At 42.8% G+C, this 22161-nt stretch overlaps 1 protein-coding gene across 2 annotated transcripts in view; it reads left to right on the plus strand.

The window, feature by feature from the left end:
- The window catches only part of LOC119712788 (ephrin type-B receptor 5), a 66560-nt gene that overhangs the window by 29592 nt on the left and 14807 nt on the right, over positions 1-22161 (plus strand). For both annotated transcript variants that reach the window (XM_038164558.1, XM_038164466.1), the window contains exons 4-6: positions 2114-2810; positions 15269-15424; positions 16425-16763. In XM_038164558.1, the coding sequence (XP_038020486.1) occupies positions 2114-2810; positions 15269-15424; positions 16425-16763 (1192 nt within the window). The remainder of the gene's footprint in view (positions 1-2113; positions 2811-15268; positions 15425-16424; positions 16764-22161) is intronic.

A 22161-nucleotide genomic window follows, 5' to 3' on the forward strand; every position in this document is an offset into this window, starting at 1 on the left:
TTATAGAGGGCACTGTCAAATATATCTTACACACTGACAGGCTTGGGGTATTGACCACCTCTCTAGGAAGCCTGTTCCAGTGTCTGATCACCCTCTAGGTAAAGAAATGTTTCCTGATGTCAATTTTGAGCTTCCCCTGAGGCAGATTTGAACCATTCTCATGCATCCTGTCATTGATCTGAGGGAGAAGGGATCAGCACTTCCCTCTCCAATTCCCCTTCTCAGGGAGCTGCAGAGCAGGGGGTCACCCCTCAGCCTTTATTTTCTCCACATTGGACAAACCCAGAGCCCTCAGCTGCTCCTCCCAGGACACGCCTTCCAGCCCCTTCACCAGCTTTGTTTCCCCCCTCTGCACACATTCAGAGACTTTCCAACCCCTCTAAGTGGCGGCACCCAGAGCTGCTCCCAGCACTCCAGGCGAGGCTGCACCAGCCCTGAGCACAGTGGATGATCCCCCCTCTGCCCGGCTGTGCTCTGTGTTTGATGCCCCCAGGACACGGTTCCTGCCCTCTGGGCTGCCCAGGCACACCCTGCTGACTCTCCCTGAGCTGCTGCTGCCCCAGCACCCCCAGGGCCCTCCCTGCAGGGCGCTCTGCAGACACTGCTGTCACAGTTTGTACTTGTGCCTGCAGTTACTCCATCCCAGGTGCAGGATCTGGCACTTGTTCTTGTTGAGTTTTGTGCCATGAATGATTGCCCAATGCTCCCACAGTGTACAAACATGTCAATTGTGCTCCTGAGCTCTCCATGCTCCCAGGAGCAGCATACATGATCCCAGCTAGCCCTGCCATCCTAAGTCTATGCTATGCCAGTCCTTGGTTTACCTTCAGCTCTCCTGGAGGTATGCCCTTCCTTCAATATCAATTATAGATTACATCTCTCAATCAGTCCCTCCAGTTTATGAACAAAGATACATTTCTTCCATCGGGATGGTGGATCCTGTCATGTCCCAACACACCCTATGTCTCAGAGATTCTTCAGTGGTTACGAACCCAAGCATTTTGGCAGAGGCACCAGTCCTGAAGCCAGTATTGATGTCTTGGCATCATTTGTTTCTTTCAAATGTGCCTTACTACTACTGAAAACATTGAGAAAAAACTACCCCTGCTCCTGATTTTTTAACATTTCATCCAGGGCCCTGAAAACTCTTCACGATCAACTTCGCACTTTTTGTTGGGACATTATTTCTACCCATGTGAAAAAGCAGGTGTGGATAGTAGTCTGAAGGCTGTACTAAGCTCTTCCATCATCTGGTGACATTGCTAAACTGGGGCCCAGGGAGACAGCACTTGCCTGAAAAGATGTTCCGATCAGTAAAACGGTGCTTCTGTTTCACACAGGAGTAACTCGCTAATGACCGTAACTTGCTGTTGTTTGTGTTCTTGGCAAATGGTCTTAATGCAGATCTTATTGTGAGAAGTTGGTTGGTCAGACCTTCATGAGAATGCTTGAGCGGGTCCCTTATTTTCTATCTCACTGTGCATGTCTTCTGTCATACCCAAGGCCTTGTACCTATTCTGTAAAGCTTGTTGAGAGGGTAAGGAGGGTTTTGTCTTACAGCTTTGTACAGGAACCTGCTTCCACCCCTCCTTATCCCTCCCTTGTGCCTTCCTGCAGCCACAAACCAGATCTGGACCTTCCCCTGCAGTGGCCATGCAGAGTGGTTTATGTGCATAGGAGATGTCAGAACACAGCTCTCACTGTAGTAAAGCTAGGTAGAAGCTTTAATGTGTTCTCCAGAGAACAGTGTCTTGTTGCTCTGTCTCATTCGTTTGTGTCATTTGGTTTGTCTCTGGAGATAAGAGATGGGAAAATAGGAAGGAATAAAGTGTGACTCTCGCATTTTAAGATTCTCGGTGTCATGTGACCAACTTTGCATGATTTATGTTTTCTGTCACAACAATTCTTATTTCAGAGCTTTGACTGCTCTTCTTTGCAGGGTCATACTCTGTCTAGAAGGCTCTGCTGCACATAGCATCAACAAGTTCAAATCTTGTCATAGACATGGCAAGGAGAGGGGGAAGACAAAGACCTGTCCTGTATTTTTGGTGCAAATGAATACTAAATCCATTTTTTTATCCTGTTTCTTTTTTCTCCTCTATATCCATTGTAGTGGGATGAGGTAAGTGTCCTGGATGACAAGAAGCGCTTGATCCGAACCTTTCAAGTGTGCAACGTGGCTGAACCAGGTCAGAATAACTGGCTGCGCACTCACTTCATAGAGCGGCGCGGGGCACACCGCGTCCACGTCCGCCTCCGTTTCTCAGTGAGGGACTGCGCCAGCATGCGCACTGTGGCCTCTTCCTGCAAGGAGACTTTCACACTCTACTACCACCAGTCAGAGGCTGACATAGCCTCTCAGGACATGCCAGAGTGGCGTGAGGGCCCCTGGACCAAAGTGGATACTATTGCAGCTGATGAAAGCTTTTCCCAGGTGGACAGCACTGGGAAGGTGGTCAAGATGAATGTTAAAGTACGTAGCTTTGGGCCACTCACCAAGCATGGCTTCTACCTGGCCTTCCAGGATTCGGGAGCCTGCATGTCCTTGGTGGCAGTCCAAGTCTTCTTCTACAAGTGCCCAGCTGTGGTGAAAGGATTTGCCTCCTTTCCTGAAACGTTTGCTGGCGGGGAGAGGACCTCACTGGTGGAGTCCCCGGGGACATGTGTACCCAACGCTGAAGAGACGAGCACGACGGGGTCCTCGAGTGTTCGGCTGCACTGCAATGGAGAAGGGGAGTGGATGGTGGCCATTGGACGATGTACCTGCAAGGCTGGCTACCAGCCTGTGGATGATGAAAGAGCCTGCCAAGGTGAGAGAACTTTTTTTCCTCTTCCCCTTAGGCAGCCATTTTTTCATTGGTTCTTTGTGCCAACAATATTTGGCCCTAGCCAAAATTTCACAGAGCTGGGATAGTAAATCATTTCTCACAGAGATCACCTTGTAGCAGCCTCTTTTCACACATTTAGCTCCTCAGACTGGAGTTGGAGTGACCACTTGTCATGTTTTAGGAATGGTGTTCTCTAGTTTGGTATTGCCACTAAAAGCACGCTGCGACTTGCTCCCCCTCCAGTTGGAAGCACAAAAGGCAAAGATCATCGGTTTCGATAAGAACAGTTTACTGGAAACAGCAATGGGATAATAAAATGAACAGTGACAACAACAATAATAACAACAAAAGGTGTAAGACAGATGATTTACATGGGAAGTGACAATAAACAAATACTGATCTGATTGGTTCTTTCCAACACAGAAAGGTTTTCCCACTACAGAAAGGAATGCCCTTTTCCTTGGAGTGTGAATGCCATCTCCCTCCCCCTGTCAATGGTAAGAGGTGGTGTAGAGTAACATCTGTTCCTGGTTACACCCCCACAGCCATGCCCACTCCCAGCTAATGGAAGAGATTGTCCTTGTCCTGGCCAAAATCAGGACACCACTGCTTGCTGCTAAGAATATGGTTGGAAACTCCACTCAGGCCTTAGTTACAGCTGCCACCAGAGACAGCCTCTGAGGGTACTTATAAAGAACTAGCAGGAGCTGTCACTAGCCAGATCTACCATAATTCCACTTCTTTACCAAGAGGCAGCAGCATTAGAAGGAAGATGCCACTTGGAGGAGAGCTGAGCCCAGAACGAATACACTCTCTGTCCTAGTTATTTTGGGCCCTTTTGCTGGTGTGTAGTAATAAAATAAAAAAAAAGGCAGCAGCCTGGTCATGGGAGACGGAAAATGTGGCTCTATGAGCCTGTCCTGACTGGAAAAAGCAGTTACAATGGTATCATCATTACCAATAATATACTCTCTGCCCCAGGGCCAATGGTATTTCTGTGATATGTTTGTAGGAGGAAGTAGAGTACATTATGTGTCACCCAGAAGTGGTACGGGGCTAAAATCTGGCCAAGCCTGAGCACCCAGTCTAATGTCATGACTGTGGTCCTATCTTTAGGTTAGGACAGTCCATTAGAGCAAACTGCTTATGTTGGTTGTTTGATTTGTGTATGATGTTCTTCTGGTGCATCCTTTGTTTTAATCTACTCAAAATCTCTCAGCAGTCTAAAATGTTGCTGCACTACACTTAGTACTCTAAAAAATAAGTGTCATGTGGAACACACTTTTGGCTGCAGACAAAATTTAAAAGTTGGATTTATTCAAACAAGAGTTCAACTCGGACATGGAACGTACAAATACTCTGGTTAACACCAGAGTGCAAATGCAACGAATAATTAATGTTGTCAGTATTACCTTAAATTCCTGCTTCATGAAGTGATTTGGGTCATGCAAAATAGCTTTATTAAAATACAGGTCATTGTACTGGAGACTTAAAAAGCAATTAAAATTGGTAAGTGCTTTTCATTTGTTTAAACTTTGAGAATAATTAAACTATGTGTGCCTTTTTATCCTGCTCATTCTGAGAGAAATGTAACTACATTCATTTAGTGCTGCTTCAGAGACAGTAAGCTCTGACATAGAGCAGCTCTGTATGACAATGATTTGTTGTCTGCATCAGTAGCATGACTAGTTCACAGTCTAAATAAACTGCCAGTCAATAATTTAGTTTCAGATACTAGTCTTAAGCAGTCAAAAAAAAAAAAAGAAAAAATTTGGCTTGCCAAATAAAAACAAGGATTTTTTTAAAGAAATGTCTTCTGTTTTTCCATAATATTCAGTGAAAGCTGATATTTCCTTGCAGCCTCATTGTCACAGAAGCTGGAGACAGATGAAAATGGTTAATATTATAAGGAATAACTGAAATAATGACAGTCTATCAAGCTACAAAAGTCACTTCCTATAATTTACTTCCCGAGATTCCATGAGTAGCCTGGAGTAGCCAACGACAACCAAATATGAATCATAATGTTAAAGGGTATTCCTTCCTCCTCATGTTTTTTGTAAACTCCTCTGGCTTGATCATCCTTCCTGATCTCTTCTCCTGCTAACAACATGTTGCTGTCCTGTCTGAATGAAGCCACAATCAGCTTGTGTCCCCTTGCTTGGTGTTTCTCTGCGTGGAGTCCTCTCCAGCCCATCTCCTCTGTGCTTGTGTTCTCCTTTCCTGAGAACAGACGTCCACCCTGATACAGAGCAGCCACAGTGTTCTAGATGAAACACAGAACAAAAGCAATAGCTCAAGGGCAGATTTCTGCTGATGGTAATGCAGAAAGGTGTTCTTAATAAGACTGAAGAATCAACCAAGGATAAGAAGGAGAAGCAAGTTTCCTTCTTACACTTTGGTAGAAGAGTGTGTGGGCATTGCCTTCCCCCTCACCATATGCAAGCCTGTGGAGTCCTTCCTGGACCAGCTGTTACCTCTTTATTTAGAACAACAAATCTGCCAAGAGCCATTCTGAGCAGATAGATAGAAAGCCCTTCTTTTCCCCCTGCCCCCTATCATGATTTAAGGTACTTTCTTTCCTTATTTTTATAAGACTGCCTGCTCTGTGTTACTATATGGCAGATTTCTCCAGCTAAATAGAAGAGTGAAACAGCAACCTTTAGCAAGCCTTTTGGGCGATGTGGGGTGCAATCTGTGTGGGATTCACTTTTCACTTTATCTGATTAGACTTGTCATGCTGAACAGTCAAAAAAGAGAATGGCAGTTTACAGAGGAAAAAAGAAGGTTGGGACCTTAGTTCCTTTTCTTTCTGTAGATGTATGCACACAGGGTGCCTTGCCAGGCAGAATCATATAGGATTTAGATTACCAGGTGCTTTTGAAAATAATATTTAGAATTTATGACAGGGACATTTTAAAAAATATTTTCTAGACGCTGTAGACAAAAAAAGAGAAGAGGAATGACTGCCTGATAAAGTGCTAAGCTGTCTTCCAAATAAATAAGGGCAGAGCTCTGGACAGAGCTGAGCTGATTAGCCATGTGTGTGGCACCTCTGTACAAACATACTTAATCAGAGGCAGAAAACACCAGCTAGAAAGAGGAGGAGGTAACAAGTTTGGAGTGAAAAGCTTTAAGCTGAACTTGGGAGAGGGAGGAGGAAAGGTGTTGGTTTAATGTTTGTTTTTGTTTTCTCATTACCCAAATCTATGTTAATCAGCAATAAGTTAAATTTCCCCAAGCCAAGTCTGTCTTGTCTGCGATAGTAATTGGTAAACAAGCTCTCTGTCTTTATAACTTCTTTACCCGCTGCCCACGAGCTTTGTCATCCAATTTTCTCCCTATCTCTTGCTGAGGAGGGAGAGTAAGAGGGTGGGCATTTGGGTGGTTACCAAGGTTAGCCATCCACATGGCTGCTTCTCCTCTCTTCTTTCTCTGGATGTTTGTTTCTGAGAGTATTTAGCAAGCAAAAGGTCTGCCTGTCATCTGTAGTTGATGTAAGGATTCCATAAAATTGCCCGTGTCCTTCAGCTAGTTGCAGTCCCTTCTGATTGCTGAAGGAATCACATCTGTATTACTGATAACTACAGGAACAAGCAGCTGTGCACGGAGCTGTTGGAGGTCTCATTTGGGAAGAATATTGCATGATTATTTTTGTATTACTAAAAAATGCCCTTTCTCATCATCTTGGATAAACCTTTTTCAGTGTGTGAGGCTAAAAGAGTGTTAAGATTTATGTTAAAATAAAAGATTTGATAGTCAGCTAAAAATATGCACATACTAGTAGCAAAGGGAAAAAAGAACACAATAAGCTCTTCTTAAATTTTAATCACTTAAAGGTTGCTTCCTTTAAAACCACAGGATAATTTACATTGCAGGGACTTCTGAAAGTCATCTGCTCCAACCCGACGCTCAAAGCAGGACCAAATTGGGTTAGGTCACTCAAGGCCTGTTCTACTCTAGTTTTAGTTATTACTGAAGATGAAGATTACACAATGTCCCTGGGCAACTGTTCCAATATTTGACAACACCCATGGTGAAATTACTTTTTCCTATGTAGAAGAAGATTTTAGTAAGATGTAGTAAGAGGTTATTACAGCTTGTGTCTGTTATCTCATGTTCTGCCACCTTGTGCCTACACCTTCTTCATATCCTCCCATTAGGTGGCTGATGACAGCCGTAAGCTCCCGCCCCACAGCCTGCTCTGCTTCAAAATGAACAAACCCAGTGTCTTAGCCTCTCCTGGGTAAGAGCTTTAATTTCAAGATAAACTCACAGCTGACAATAATGTTTGGTGCCTTGATCTGGATTACCTTTTTCAATTTTTTTTCTTCCATACTGCTCCCTTCATCAGCTTCTTGAGCCTCCTTCTGCTACTTGCACATACACTTTGGTGCTTTTCAAGTAGTTTGCTTCTTTTCCTTTATCAAGTGCTTGCTGTCTACTCATATTCCGTCCTGCCCTGCCCAAATCTTTCCTCTCGTGTTTTTGCCTTTTTTTTCCTCACACAACCCATTCCCTGGCAGTTCTCCCACATATAATTAGGCAGTAATTGCTTCAGCTCCACCTCTTTTACCTAAAAAATCCCTTACTCAACTGATCTCCTATCAACAGTTAAGCAGGAAAGAGTTCTTAGTCATTTAATTTATTTTATCTCAGTGGATTTGATACTCTTCTTTAAGAATCAAAAGACACACTTTTCTGTCCTTATGTTTCTTTCATTTTCCAGTCTCTCTTCCCCACCCAAACAGTTGTAGTAACTGTGAAACTATAGATCAACCCAGGGCCCTATTGCATCACTGTGCCTGGCTTCTCTTGCAGGCTGATCCCACCTTATTCAGATCAAGATGCAAGATGCACAGTAGCAGTCGCTGTGGAATAGCCTGGCCCAGTAGGAATTTAATACCACCATAAGCAAGCCATAGATATATTTATGGGAAGGGGAGTTGGGAAGAAGTGTTTTGTCTAAAAGACACAGCAATTTTTATTTTCTAGTGTGTTTTCTGCACACTAATTATGCTGTCTTTCTAGCATTTTGAAAAATGCAATGTCTAAATGTCTACATCATGATTCTACAATATTATTGGTTGCTAACTCCTTTCCATCATCCTGACCTCTAAGTGCCAAAATCCATCCCTTTAACTAGAGTCATTCTCATTTGAGGCCCTCTGTAGCTCTGCACACCCAATTTTCCCTAGGCCTCAAAATCATCTGTGTCCATTCATCCTTCCCTGTTTGACTTCAGTTCCAGCTTTGGCACTGTTCATTTTCAGTACTCTCACATCTAGTATTTATTCTTGCTGCCCCACAGTACACCTGGGAGCAGAACTCCTATACAAGAAACAGATCACTTGTCTCAGTTGAGAGCAATTTTATGCTCTTCTAAATGTCTTCTTGTGTCTCAGTTCAGTTTCAAGTCATATCTGCATACAAAAAGTCAGTGTCACCTGTATCACATTCCCTAAAGTTACTGCTGGGTGTACCTAAAGCTCTGGTGAAGTTTCCAGCTGCCTTTCTTGGTCCTTCTCCTCTTGCTGCATTTTGCTTAGTTCTCCAAATATTTTGTCTCTGCCCTTACTGTCCAAGTGAGCTTTTTAATGCCTCTTTCTCTACCTCTTTGGTTCTTGGTCTGTCCTCTCTTCATTTTCATTTTCCTTACCCCTCTCCCTACTGCCACTCCATGATTGCAACACTTTTCTCTGCTGGTTTTGCTATTTGTTATTGCTAGAAGTCTGTCAGAAGCGGCTCCTCTGGCCTTTCCGGTGGAACTTATGTCCAGTGAGCAGTCAGGCAAACACAGGCAACACAGGGGCGAGTGTTGTAGGGGGAGCTGAGGAAAACTGGGTCAGTGTCTGGGATGAGCTGTGCCCAGCTGAACTGTTGTGGCATTCTGACACTGTGCCAAGATATGAAAAATGACTGAGACAAGCTGAAGGAAAAGCGCTTGCGCACTCCAAACTCTGCCTTCTCCCTTCATAGTAGGCTTGACTTGATGGGAAGTGGCAGCTTGCTCTGCTCCCTGAGGTGCTAGCTCTGCAACCCTCTGTCCCTGCATCAGATATTGTGAATCAATCAGAGCTAGGTCTGTGTTTTCTTGTAAGGTTCTGGTGCTGGAGGATGGTAAGTTGCACTATCCCCAGTAACAAAGCCTGTGGCTTAGCTGGTGTTCATGTTTTGTGTGAAGTTGTTCTGCAGGAACACGGTGGAGGTGTTTCAGGAGAAGCTGCTCCTGTTCAGGCTTTCTCTGGGATGATCTTGAAGTGGTAGTGTTCACTAAGGGAAAATATCCTAGTCCTGGTGGCAGTGGGCCTGCTGCAGTCTGAACATTGTTATGACTGTCTCCAGTGAGCACAGTCATCTGCAGAGGCTGTAGGACTTGCCTACAAGTGGACCTGATGCCATGATTTGCAGTAAGAAGAGAATGCAAGGTAGGATCATTCAGAAACAAATGAGAGATGGATTCTGTCTGTGTGTATGAAGACAGCCCTAGGCTCACTGTAAGTGCTTGAATAAGAGGAAGTGGCTTTTGCCTATTTAGATTGCCAGGGAATTTTTTTCTCTTTCCTCCTGACTTGACTTTCGATATACTATTTATAGTGACTGGACTGAGGCAATGCCAGGAAAAGCTCCATGTCCTGGGAACAATTATTATTGCTATCTGTGGGCTGAAGTCCTGAGTGCTGTGGGCAGCCTATCATAGGCAATTTTGGAAGGGGATAAAGGTTTTTCTGAATGTAAGCAGCTCTCTGACTGGATGCAGAGGCAGGGTTCAGGTGGAAGCAGAAAGTTTGTGATAGATGCAGTGCCTGCCTTTGGAAGCCATTCTTTAGCTTTTTGTAGTTTGAGACCAGTTAGTGTCTGCTTTATTCAGTCTGGCCATTTTGGCCAAAATTACAGACATAAAATATAAGCAACACCAAAATTTAGGCCATAGTATTATTTTTCCAAGTATATTTTATTAAGAAGGTGAGAGCGATGTGAATCATGTTTAATCACTGTAAATCTGCTTTGCTTGCAGTATGCTATGTGATTTCATTTTGCTGTTTTTCTTCTGGAAATAGAAATACCCAGGGGCAGAATGAGAGTTTCAAAGCATGATTGTTTCTCTATATCTGCCATCCCTCCTGGAAATAACAACGTGAGATTATAGGTTTATGTAGTAATTATTTTTTTCACTCAACAATAAAAAATAATCACTGTGGAAAGATCTTCCCTCCTAAGTTGCTCAGTATTCCACTCCATAGTTCTTCAGGTGCAATTTCTGTAATGTGAGTGAAACCGGGCAAGTGAATCCTTTCCTTATTGCTTTTCTTTACACTTTTCTGTCTTGTTTAAAGTCTTTTCTCAGGCCCCTCCCTCAGAGGGAGCCTGACAATCCTATTCTCATTTCACTTCTGAGCATCTGAAATGAGATGTAGTCTAGTGTCAAGAACTTTCCATTCATTGTTCCTTGTCCACCCACCCACAATCATGTATGTGATGAATGATCTGGCAGTGAGGCAGCCAAGGCCACAGGGCTCTATCCACACATTTTAATTGGCTTATGTTTAAGGGGAAACAAAGAATAGCTGAACTTGGAAGAGATCTCTAGAGTACACCTTAACCCCCTCCCTGCACAAGCGGGGTCATCTCTAGCAAGTAGCCCAGCAGTAGGTCCAGACTATTTTTGAATTTCTCTAAGGAACGAGAATCTACAACCCCTCTGGGTAATCTGCTTCAGTGCTCGATCACCCTTATAGTAAAAAACTGTTTCCTTGTGTTCAGAGGGAACCTGCTGTGTTTCAGTTTGTGCTGTTCATCTCTGGGCCTGTCACTGAGAAACACTGAAAAGAGCCTTTCTCTGTCCTCTTCACTTCCTCCCTTCAACTATTTGTGCTCATTCATGAGATTGCTGGAAGCCTTCTCCTCTCCGGGCTGAGCAGTCCCATCTCTATCAGCCTCTCCTCCTGTGGGAAATACTCCATCCCCTTCATCATCTTTATGGTCCTCTGCTGCGTTCTCTCCAATACGTTAACATATCTAGTGTACTTGGGAGCCCAAAACTCAACATGGTTTGGTGTTGAGCCTAAAACTCAACGCAGTTTAGTGTTGAGTCGCCAAGTGTACCCTCACCAAAGCTGAGTAGAAGTCAAAGATCATCAGCCTTGCTGCAGAATTCCCCAAGGTGTCCAGGACCTAGATTTCCTAAAGGCTGGTCTTGCTAGTAAAGACTGATGTGAAGAACTTGTCTTGTGTCACCCAGCAGTCGACCCACTTTTTCTCTAGTCTTCCTTGAGCCACTTCTGTACTTAGAGAAACCCTTCTCGCTTTTGACATAGAGCCAGATGTGATTCCAGGTAGGCTCTGTCTTTCCTAGCCATGTGTCTACGTGTTTGGATGCTTCTATGTTCCTCTCAGGCTACCTGTCCGTGCTTCTGTCTCCATATACTTCCTTTCTGTTCTAAGAGCTCTGTTCAAACATGCAGGCCTGTTGGCATTTTTTGCCTGAATTCGTGCTTGTTGGGATAGACTGCTTTTGCACCTGGAAGAGGTAATCCTTGTACATGAACCAGCTTTTTTGAGTCCCGTCCCTCTTCACTCCAGGGCATTATCCCATGGGACTCGTCCCAATCACCCAAGTGGTCACATCTGCTTGTCCTGGAGTTCAGTGTTGTGAGCTTGCTTTTTGCTCTGGTCACTGCACTCTGGGTCTTGAACTCCACCATGTCATGGTCACTGTAGCTCAGGCTGCCTTCAGCCCTCACATCACCAGTGAGCCCTTCCTTGTCTGTAAGCATCAGGTCCAGGGGGGCACCTCCCCTCATTGCCTCCTCTATTGCTTGGGTCAGGAAGTAGTTCCTGATCCTTTCCAGGAACTTCCTGGAATCCTTATGCCCAGCTGTGTTCCTCCTCCAGTGTAGTAGGCTGGTTGTAGTCCCCCTTGAAGATCAGTGCCTCTGAATGGGAGGCTGATTCCAGCTGTCAGCTCTGAGCTCCATCCAGTTTTTCACATGTAAACATTGAATGCCATCTGGTGCAGCCAAGACATCAGTCTCTTCTGGTCTAGCATATAGGACCTGTGAGCATATTACTGAAATGTGTTTCATTGGTGGAACAGCTGCAGTGAAGTTTTGTTTCTTCAGTTTACTCAGCTCTAGTGGAGTGCTTATTAATGAGGCTATGTGGCTGCTTCACTCTGATTAAGTTAAATAAAGGACAAGGGAATATTTGGCCTGGAGATGTTGTCAGGAAGAGATATAAATGGCAAGTGTATCAAAATCACAAACAGGCCAGCAGGCCAGGTTCCTCCTTAAATGTGGTTAGGCTTTTTGGCTTTTGTTTTTTTTTCTTTTGGTTTGGTCTGCTGCTCATATTTGAAGTTTTTTTCTCAGAAGCCTGCTACTTTAGTTGGTGGAAATATTCTTCTTGTTTAGACCTGTAATTTACCGTAAAGTCACCTGCTTTCATGCTGTCATTACTCTTGCACCTAAATAAACAATTCTTCGTTGAGTGACTCTTACAGTTCTGGGATTGCACTCAAAAATAGATGCGGCCTCGGTGAGTAAGAGATCTCTTAGGTAGCAAGGAATCAGCTCAGTGTCACAAGACAAAAGGCATGGGACCCTGGGCAGTGCTTGGGGAGACAGCAATAACCTACTTTTGCATATGGTTCGGACATGTAATGCCAAGCACAGTGCATGGAAGGTGAAATTAGATTTTGTGAGGTAGTTAAGAACAGGTGTAAGTATTTGATCACTGGTGTTTGTTACACATACCTGTTCCAGAGTGTTGTCCCTATAGCAGTGTACTGCATCAGTGATATAAGCAGATAACATTGTTATCCATCAGCTGACACCATGTTCCTGTCTAGAGGCTTGTGTTCTTGCGCTGTGTGTTGGTTGGTTGGTTTTTACAAGTAGCTTTTGAATGTTTATGGTCACTTGGAGTGACTGCCCATAACATGGATGAAATCTTGCATGGCCTTTTAAGCAGTAGAGGTGCTCTTACTTACACAGACTGCCTTTCTGAGGCGGTGCTGCACCATTTTGTTCCATTGCATTAAACCTGCAGCACTGCACTTGTGCTTACTACTTTTGGCTAATTCATCAACAGTGTGCCATCTCTGCAGACCTCATCCCTGCATCCCCAGGCTCAACAGCAAGTTGCCAGTAGATGTTAAAAGAACTCTGTAAAAATAGATGTTTATTTATTTTAACACAACATGTTTATTTTAAAATTATTTTTATTTACTAAATACCAGACAAATTCTTCATTCACAGCTTTGCTAGCTTTCCATATGATTTTCAGTTGTGCTGAAGGTGAATTTACCTGAAATCTTTTTGCACTGTCCTTGTACGGTAAATGTGGTTTTGTACTTCAGGGGTAAAGTCTGTACCCTCTACAGATTTCCCTTTAGCATCACATACATGGCAGACATTACCGTTACCTGTTCATTTTCATTATTGTGACTAGCAGCAAGGTGTCCTACTTGATATCGGGCTGTAATACTGAATGAAAGAAAATAACCATTCTACAGGGTCTGCCTTGACAAGTGGAATGAATGCGGCATTAATTCTGAGCCTCAACAAATGATCCAGAAGGAGTTTGATTCTAGAAAAAAACAGATGAGATAAGAAAACAAAGACTTTCACATTAAGTTCAGCATTCTCAAACTTGAAATAAAGAAAGAAAGATCCCTGAAATTTTGGTTGAATGACTTTGCAGTGTGTTGGATGAGAACTTCCCATTCATACTACTTGTAGTTTCAGTACTAATGCCTTTGCCAAGAAGTGTGAATATTATATTCTACATCTGTGGCTGTTAAGAGAGCCTAAAATTGAGTGAAAGGTGTATAGTTTATGAAGTGGATAAAATCTTACATATTCTTTCTTGTCCATACAAACATATGGACGTATCTGTCCATATGGGAATAATTTGATTTTCTGCTGGATAAAGGCCTGAAGGCAAAGGCGGTTGCACTTTTCTTATCCATCACATGAAAAATTACACTCTCTTCTTCCCCTTTCCTTTCCAAATGGCAATGTATCACACACTGAATGTTGTCATTTTTTGAGTGCTGGAAAGAAACAGTGTTCCTCTATCTCATACCTATCATTCAGAGTTATTGAAGTCCCCTTTATGGTCTGGCCTGTTCCAGGACTTACCACTTTTATCTGTGTACATGTGGAGGTTGCTCTGTGCATCCAAGAAGAATTTTGACAGAGAGGATGAAGTAATACAAGAGGCATAAACCTGATGGGACTCCACAGATGTTATTGGCTGTTATTTCTGGACTGCGCCTGTAGCCACAGAGGGGATTGAACACATATGATTCTGATTTCATAATACACCTCTATACAATATTCTTCTCTTACTTGCTTTGCTTTTTTAGGTATTTTTTGCTGTCCTCAATCTATTGGAATATTCTGCTTACAGTAACCACTAGAATAGTTCTGCTCTTAAGGGTGCCCCTTGTGTCTTCTGACATCAAATGCTTATCTGGGGTCTATCCGAAAGTTTCCCATTCCTTGTAAATGCTCTTCATTGTGAAATCAATGAATCAAATGTCAGCTGCAAGTGAACTTTCACCTGAGTTTGTTAGTCCATAAAATCTAAAAGAGCTGCAACTATTTATATAGAAAATCATCTTTAGAAAACGTATATAAAAGCAGTAAAAGCTGTACCCTAGCACTTATATATAAGGTCCAAGCGCCTCCTATTAGGCATCTTTGCCAAACCTAGAATGTGCCGTACTCCCATATTGTTAATAAATTATTTTTTTCATTTTTCATTTTCTTTCCCTGTAGGATGGATTTCCATCCTTGTTTCAGCTTGTTGCATATACATGTTCCTATGCATTTGCAGATTAAATTTGACTAATTAACATACTTTTATCCATTACTGGGAAGTTTTCAGACCTCCAGGAAAAAATAGGACTGCCAGTCTTAATGTCTGCTTTTAGTTTTAATGCAAAATCAGCTATGGTACCGTATATTACTTTAAGCAATGAAACTGTTGTAGGCAGCATAAAAAATCCAATTTTGTGGCTGTGTTGGGTGTGGGGAAGGAGGTGTGGGTAACTGTTTGATATTTCAAGACAAATCGCTTGGCTGGGCTCCTTGGCTTCTCCAATTTAAAAGCTCTTTGAGTGAATAATGAGAAGACAATTATTCAAGGTGGCCAAAGCTGTCTCAGGACTGGTTCTCTTTCATCTGCCAGTGAATCAATTTAAGCGCTTACATACAGAATAAAATTAACTGTTTTGAAATGGCAGCTTGGACAAAATATGCTCCATAAAGAACCAAAACCAGTAGTAGCTCTATGCAATAACTTCTCCCAGAAGAAGCAGCACATGTTAAATGTAAATAAGATTTACATCTTACAGTGTTACATTTACAGTGTTTGTGAAATCTGAATAAATGATTTTCCTGCTTTTGCCTCTCTTATTTTCCTCCTCTTAGCCTGTGCCCCTGGTTTCTTTAAAGTATCTGTGGGAGATGACCCCTGCCATCTGTGCCCTGCCCACAGCCATGCTCCACTGCCGGGCTCCCGGGAATGCGTGTGTCAGAACCGGTACTACCGATCTGCTTCGGACAATTCTGATGCTCCCTGTACTGGTAAGTGTTTGGATGAAGTGTTTGAAAGCAAGAAGGGAAGTTAATGAGAGAGAATGTACCCAAATGATTAGAGGGGGGGTTGCAATTCCCCTCTTCTCAAGACCTTTGAAATAACCCAAAACTTCCCTTTTCTCCTGCACCTGACTACAGAGTGTTGGTGAGAATGATGATTCTTGGGTTTCATTACAGCCTTCAGAGGAAAATGTTCTGTAAATAATGTTTCCCTTACCCCTCCCTGTTACTGAGCTCAGCCTCTCTGTCCCTCCCCTTCCCTTCTTGCTTTATGTCTGCGCCCAGGTTTAGCAGTGCAATTCTGCTGCCTACTTCTACCTTTCTGAACTTTTCACTTCTTAGCTGCAGTGTCTTGTCTCCCATTCTCATCCCCATGCCTTCTTCTCACCCTCTGCATTTTCCTCCTTCTCTTCACTGTCTCTGTGTCATCAAGGGAAGTGTTGGATGCACAGAATGGGCAGTTTTTCAACTATCAGAGTTTACCTCTGATGCCATTGAGGAATCTGGCTGGCACCAGGAATAATTACAGGCAAAACTGGTGTCCAGTTCCTGGAACAGATGCAACAGGTTAACTAAAGTGTGAGAAAGTTCAGAGATATTAGATGCAAAAGGAGAGAATTACAGGTCTCAGTAGAGATAAATTTTTACTAAGCTTGTGTAAAGTTTAAAATTTCAAGGGATTGGCACTTCCCTAAACAATGGCTGTTCTTTTAGGGAAATTAAAAAGTCGCACCCTTGAAACAAAGACTCTTCTTTGTAATTTTGTTTGTCTAAAATGTGCTAATACAGTTGTTCCTCTGTTAATGTGTGTGCTTGATGCAGCAAAGAGTATGTTTTTCTTAGCCTCGCTCAAAGAACTGAAGAAGAGTGAGAATGACAAGAAGAAGCGACATGTTCTTCTATTCTTTTCCCTTCCCTTTGCCTCTTGCCTTCCCTCACGTCTCTCCCATTCTTTCCTGGGATTTTGATCCTTCATTTTGCTTTCCAGGCATCCCCTCTGCTCCTCGTGACCTCAGCTACGAAATCGTTGGCTCCAACGTGCTGCTGACCTGGCGCCTCCCAAAGGACCTGGGTGGCCGCAAGGACGTTTTCTTCAACGTGATCTGCAAGGTGTGCCCAGCGGGTTCGGCGGGGCCGTGCGTGCGCTGCGGGGACAGCGTGCAGTTCGAGCCGCGCCAGGTGGGGCTGACCGAGAGCCGCGTGCAGGTCTCCAACCTCCTGGCCCGTGTGCACTACACCTTCGAGATCCAGGCCGTCAACTTGGTCACTGAGCTGAGTTCAGAAGCGCCTCACTTTGCCACCATCAATGTTAGCACCAGCCAGTCAGGTGAGGAGACCCCTGTCTTGAAGTTTCTTCCTGTCTCTCTTATTTGATTTGCTTTTATCTTTTGGATCCTAGAGTTTTTTCTTTATACCTGTGTAAAATGGCGCACCTGTCGTGTGCCTTTTTTTATCCTGCCCTGCTAGTTCCGTAGTTTCACTTTTGCCCTTCTCATTCCTGTCTTACGTAAATGGGCTTTCCATTCTTGCTTCTTGGCAGAAAAATTCAAGTTTAGCAGCTGATGTGATTGTTGGGGAAGAAGCTGCCCTGGAGAAGATTCCAATAGGAGATGTAGTGCTATGGGTCAGATGAAGCACATTGTTTCATTGTGCAAGAAAGGGGACACTACCAGGGTTTGATGAGGATTTTGGGAGCATCATTTTGCCAGAGAAGCTATTCATTTTCTCTATCCCCTACCCTTCTTCATTTCATCGTCTTATTTTCCTCTTAATAAGAAACAAATTTTTTTTTGCTCCTTACATGGTAGAAATATTAAAATGTGTTTTGCAGTTAGATTCAAAGATGTCGTGATCCTTGTAACTAGAAACTAAACCGTGGGGATGACTAAACTAACATACTAATGGGTTGTGTGGGCAGTCAGAGGAGTTCTGTTTCCTGTAAATATAATTTACAAGGACTGGAGCTGGAGAGAGACACATACATCCAGGCATAGAGTTCTGCTAAATGTCAACATTAAGAGACTGGGCATATGTTGTTCTTCACAAGCATGTATAAGCTAATACAGAGAGGAATTATACACAGCTTGTTTAAGAGGATATAATAAGGAGTAATGTGATGAAGAGGAGAAAGAGGGGGAACATTTTGAACTGAGTGACAGAAAATGTCTGCAAACATTTAGAGTTGTGTAAATGTTAAACAAATCCCGTATGAGATTCAAGAGTGTAGTGTGGAAACCCCTGCAAAACAAGGTTTTGGTAAAGCTCCAGAGAAGTGCTGTGAAACCAGATGTGGCATCATGTGCTTGGTTAAATCACATCTTATCATTTCTGTTTCTATGATATGGAAAGAAAGGGAATATATATATACCCCCAACTAATTTCCTGCTGTTAATAGATGCCAGGGGGCTGATCTGTTGGTTCCCTTTGAAATGTTACCCGACAGACATCAAGTAGCAAAGCACCTCTAGGATCCCTGGTCCCCTTAAGAGTTTGGCTGCAAGTGGGTGATCAGTTTTTGTTTACAGTAAAATGTGGCTGAGTAATTTGTATGGTAATTCCAGGCAGTTCCTTTGGCTTCTCCTGGAGAAAGGTGGGTGTTCTATTAACGTCCTACAGAAATCTCTTTCTTCATGCTTCTCATCTCAACCTTCTTTATCTATATCAGAGATAACTTAATTGAGCAGCTGCTTCCTTCTCCTTCCCGGAATCACCCAGTACCCTCTTCTTCTGTTTCTGTTTGAATTTTCTGACCACTCCCCTTCCAGGTGTCTCATAGTGTCTCTGGGTGTCTTGGGTATGTTGGGTCCTCCTCTCTAAGGTGCCTCTCTTGTGCAGTAAAGCTGTTTCAGGGGAGAACAACTTCCTTAAACATCAGTGTGTACTGAGTGGCTTCTTTTTGTGTTTGGTCACAGTTTTTTCTTTCCTTGCTTTTCCTTGGGATCGTTAGAAGTGTGCTTGAGATGAGCTGCCCTCGATTTGTACTGACAGCTCATACTAACAAGGCTCTGCTTCCTCCATCACGTGGCCTGTCTCATCCATACCCCCTCCTTTTGATCCCTTCAGCAGCTTTTCACTTTAGCATTGCTTCTTGTTGTTGTTGTTATTGTAACAATTATTATTATTTCTGTTATTATTATTATACCAGCAGAGATAGAACTTTCAGGATTTTACATGCTGAGAGAAAAAGGGTACATGAAAACATGAAGGGTACAAAAAACAAAAGAAGCAAACCAGAAAAAGATACAGGATAAAAAAGTGTCAGGATAAAGGGCCATAGCAAAAATTTTCTCTCCACTGAATTAAAGATGACCCAAAAAAAGACCCTCCAGTCCTGGCAGTTTCTGAAGATTCTGCTTACTCAGACATCAGTCGGAGTTCTCTCTCTTCTTCTAAATTGCTGGTCCAAAAAATACTCCTGCCCCTTTGTTAGAGGTATCTTAGGCAATGTTCTGTGTGGAAAGAGTCCTACTTTTTCTTCTTCCCATGATACCTAATCATTTTTCAACTTTGTCTCCAAAACACTGCTCCTCTAAGAGTTTGCGTACCCCTCACGGTCTTCTGGCCCTTCTTCAGAGCATGATAGGATCCTCCTTTTGTTACACAATCACATTTTTCTGTGGCAGACTGATTATGATGTTCCTACTGTTCAGTGACCGTGTGCCTGAAATCAGAAGGGCTGTCACTGGAAAACCTCCTTTACTGTCAGACTTAACCTGAAACTTGAGAGCTGTTTGGATAGCAGTAATGAAACCTGTTTGGATAGTAATAGTGTGAAATGCAAATATGATATGCTAATCACCGGAAGAACTGTGCAGAGATGAGACGAGAAGGGAATTGCTTTCAGCTCAGGTTTGAAGTGCTGAGAGTGAATACCTAAATAAATGTCAGGAAGTATAGAGAGGTGTTGGAAGGCTGATCCAGATAGCAGGAACCACATGATGAAAGGCAATTATGTAATTCTAATGAAGTTATACTTTTTCACATGTGTGAACCTGACACACAAAAATGCAAAGAACTTAAACTCCTACCATATTATCACAAAAAATAAAACTATCTAATTTTTTATTCATAATTTTAACATTTTCAAATGTACTTATCAGGATAAACAAATATCTCGTCTCATGTCTAAGGACAGAAGTCAGGTTTTCATTCAAAGAACTGTGAAAAAATTTCTTCTATGCACAGCTGTAACTACCTGTAAATACCACTTCTTCCCTGCAACTTTCACTGAAGCATGTAGTAATGTCTGTAGCCAGAAAAATGCTACTGAACTTATTCGTTCAGGCAGTTCTTACATTCCTAGAAAGAAGAGGAAAAAAGAAAGGCAGCAGAGATTTAAATGTTGGAACAAATCAATGCCGACTTTTAAAAGCAAGTGTATTGGGGTTTTTTAGCTGAGCCCAGACATTCTGAGGGCTGGTAGAGGTGTATGAAGATAAAGGTTATTTGACCAGGTTGCCTTGTACGTGTGAAAATGTATGTAGCAGCCTTCTGCATCAGTGGAAATCAGAGCAGTGGGACCTGGCAATACCAAAAATCTGTAGCACTGCAGAAATGATTGCTAGACAGTCTGAAGGCTTGTGTAAGAGGATAAATGGGGACAAGGACACTTTTGGGTAGTGCCAGGAAGTTTAAGAGGACCTGACAGAAGATTTTCACATGAAATGGTATGAGAAGGGGAAAGGAATTAAATGCCAAGTATGATTATGAGATTGTGAAGGGAAATGATGAATTGCTTGAAGATGTTTGCTTTTCTAAAGAGAGCCAAAAGAGTACAGTAGACTTAGTTGGCAAAATCAGGGACAAAGGCAAGGCATTTTCTAGTTCAAATCAAGAAAGAAATAAGAAGAGAGTTGTCAAAAGCTACATGCTGTTGTGTTTTGCAGGCTAAAGCCAGCAGGTACAGCAAGTGGAGTGTGAGTCTTCATTGTCCTCTGAATGAAATACATTGTTCTTCAAAGTCCTTAGCTGTTTGCTTATTTATGATCTAATTGCCACCCGTGAGCACTCTCCAAAGTTCCCAAAGAATTCAACTTTTTTGTTTTCTGTTCAGATAGGAACAACAAAAATACTCTTTTAAGTTTTAATTTTTCCCTTAGTGACGTTAATGACATTTGTCAATTTATCCATCTTTAATAGATTTGCCCAGCTATGACTGGGAATTAATAATAGTTTCTATGGTCACTCCACAAAAAGGAACTATTCCAATTTCTCTCTTTACTATGCCAAATCTCTGCAGCATGAGCAGAGGATGAAAGTGCTTGTTTTCAAAATTCACATTTCACTTACTGGTCAAATGAAGTCAGAAATCTTTTGAGCAAGTATAAAATACAAAGTAAAACATGGCACCTTGTGTCATAAAGGCTATTTTCCTTTTTATTAAGCATGAATGGAATGCATATACAAAAACTAATAATAAGAGAGGAAAGGGGAGTTAAAATAACTGACTAATTTGCCCTTTTAAAGCATCTTCATCCGTAGGGAGCAAACGTACGAGGTTGTGGCAGAATACAATCCAAGATACTTTTAAAGGATTTTGCGGTATTTAGAGAAAGGGCCAGAACTAAATTGAAATGTGTGGAAAAATGTAGGACGTTTTCAAAATAAGGATAAGATAATAAACACATCAAGAAGGGAATTTCCATGCTGCATTCAGACTGGTCTTCCTAGAAGATGATGTTTGGGAAGCTGGAACAAAGCTATGAACAAAGCTAGGGTCTTCATGTCATCTGCTTGGAATATGAGGAGAGTAGGATACCTGAAGAGGTAACAAAAGTCAAGTAACCATGAGAGACTGTAGAGACATGGTAGTGAACATTAGAGGCCTAGCTGAGGTTGGTCAAACCATATAACTTCTGAAGATTGTGGGGCAAGATGGAAGGGGAAGAAAACATGTAAATAACTAGATATAACATGCAGGTCTTGGCAGGATTTAGTTTGAATGCTGGCAGAGTGATGACCCACGAGACAGGTGTCTGAACTCCTCTTGTACTCCATGAGTATCCAGTCAGTATTGCTAAATGAGGGTCTCCTCAGAATCAGAAAATGGCTGAGCTTGGAAGATACCTCTGGTGAACATATTCTCCAACCTGTCTGCTCATCAGGGTCACCTCAAGCAAATTGCCCCTGACCACACCCAGAACACCTTTGAATATTGCCAAGGTTGGAGACTCAACAACCCCTTTGGATGAAGGTGAGGCTTAGCTGCCTGTATATCCCTGTATCCTCTTTCCTTCCCTTATTGAGGAGAGGAGTGGCGTTTGTTTTCCGCTAGTCCTCAGGCACCCCTCACAGTCACAAAGATGATTCTGAGATTATCAAGAGTGCCCTCAAAATGACATCCGCCCAAAGGATGCATCCCATCAAGGTCCATGGAATGGAGTAGTGTGCCTAAATATTCCATCACCTGATCTGGCATGAGGAAGATCTTCCTGGCTGCAGACTTCCCCAAGGTCTGCACAAACTGGTGTTCCTAAAGGCAAGATTTACTGGTAAAGACTGATCACCGGGACCCTGCACCACCCAGCATCTGGCCCACATTTTCCCTCTTTCTTCAACCAGTTCTGTACTTAGAAAAACCCATCTTGCTTTTGACATACAGAGCCAGATGGGATTCCAGGTAGGCTCTGGCTTTCCTAGCCATGTGTGTACGTGTTTGGACAGTGCTTCTATGTTCCTCTCAGGCTACCTGTCCATGCTTCCACCCTTCCTGTACTTCCTTTTTG

This window comes from Motacilla alba, chromosome 1, assembly GCF_015832195.1.
Source record: "Motacilla alba alba isolate MOTALB_02 chromosome 1, Motacilla_alba_V1.0_pri, whole genome shotgun sequence".
Classification (NCBI taxonomy): Eukaryota; Metazoa; Chordata; class Aves; order Passeriformes; family Motacillidae; genus Motacilla; species Motacilla alba.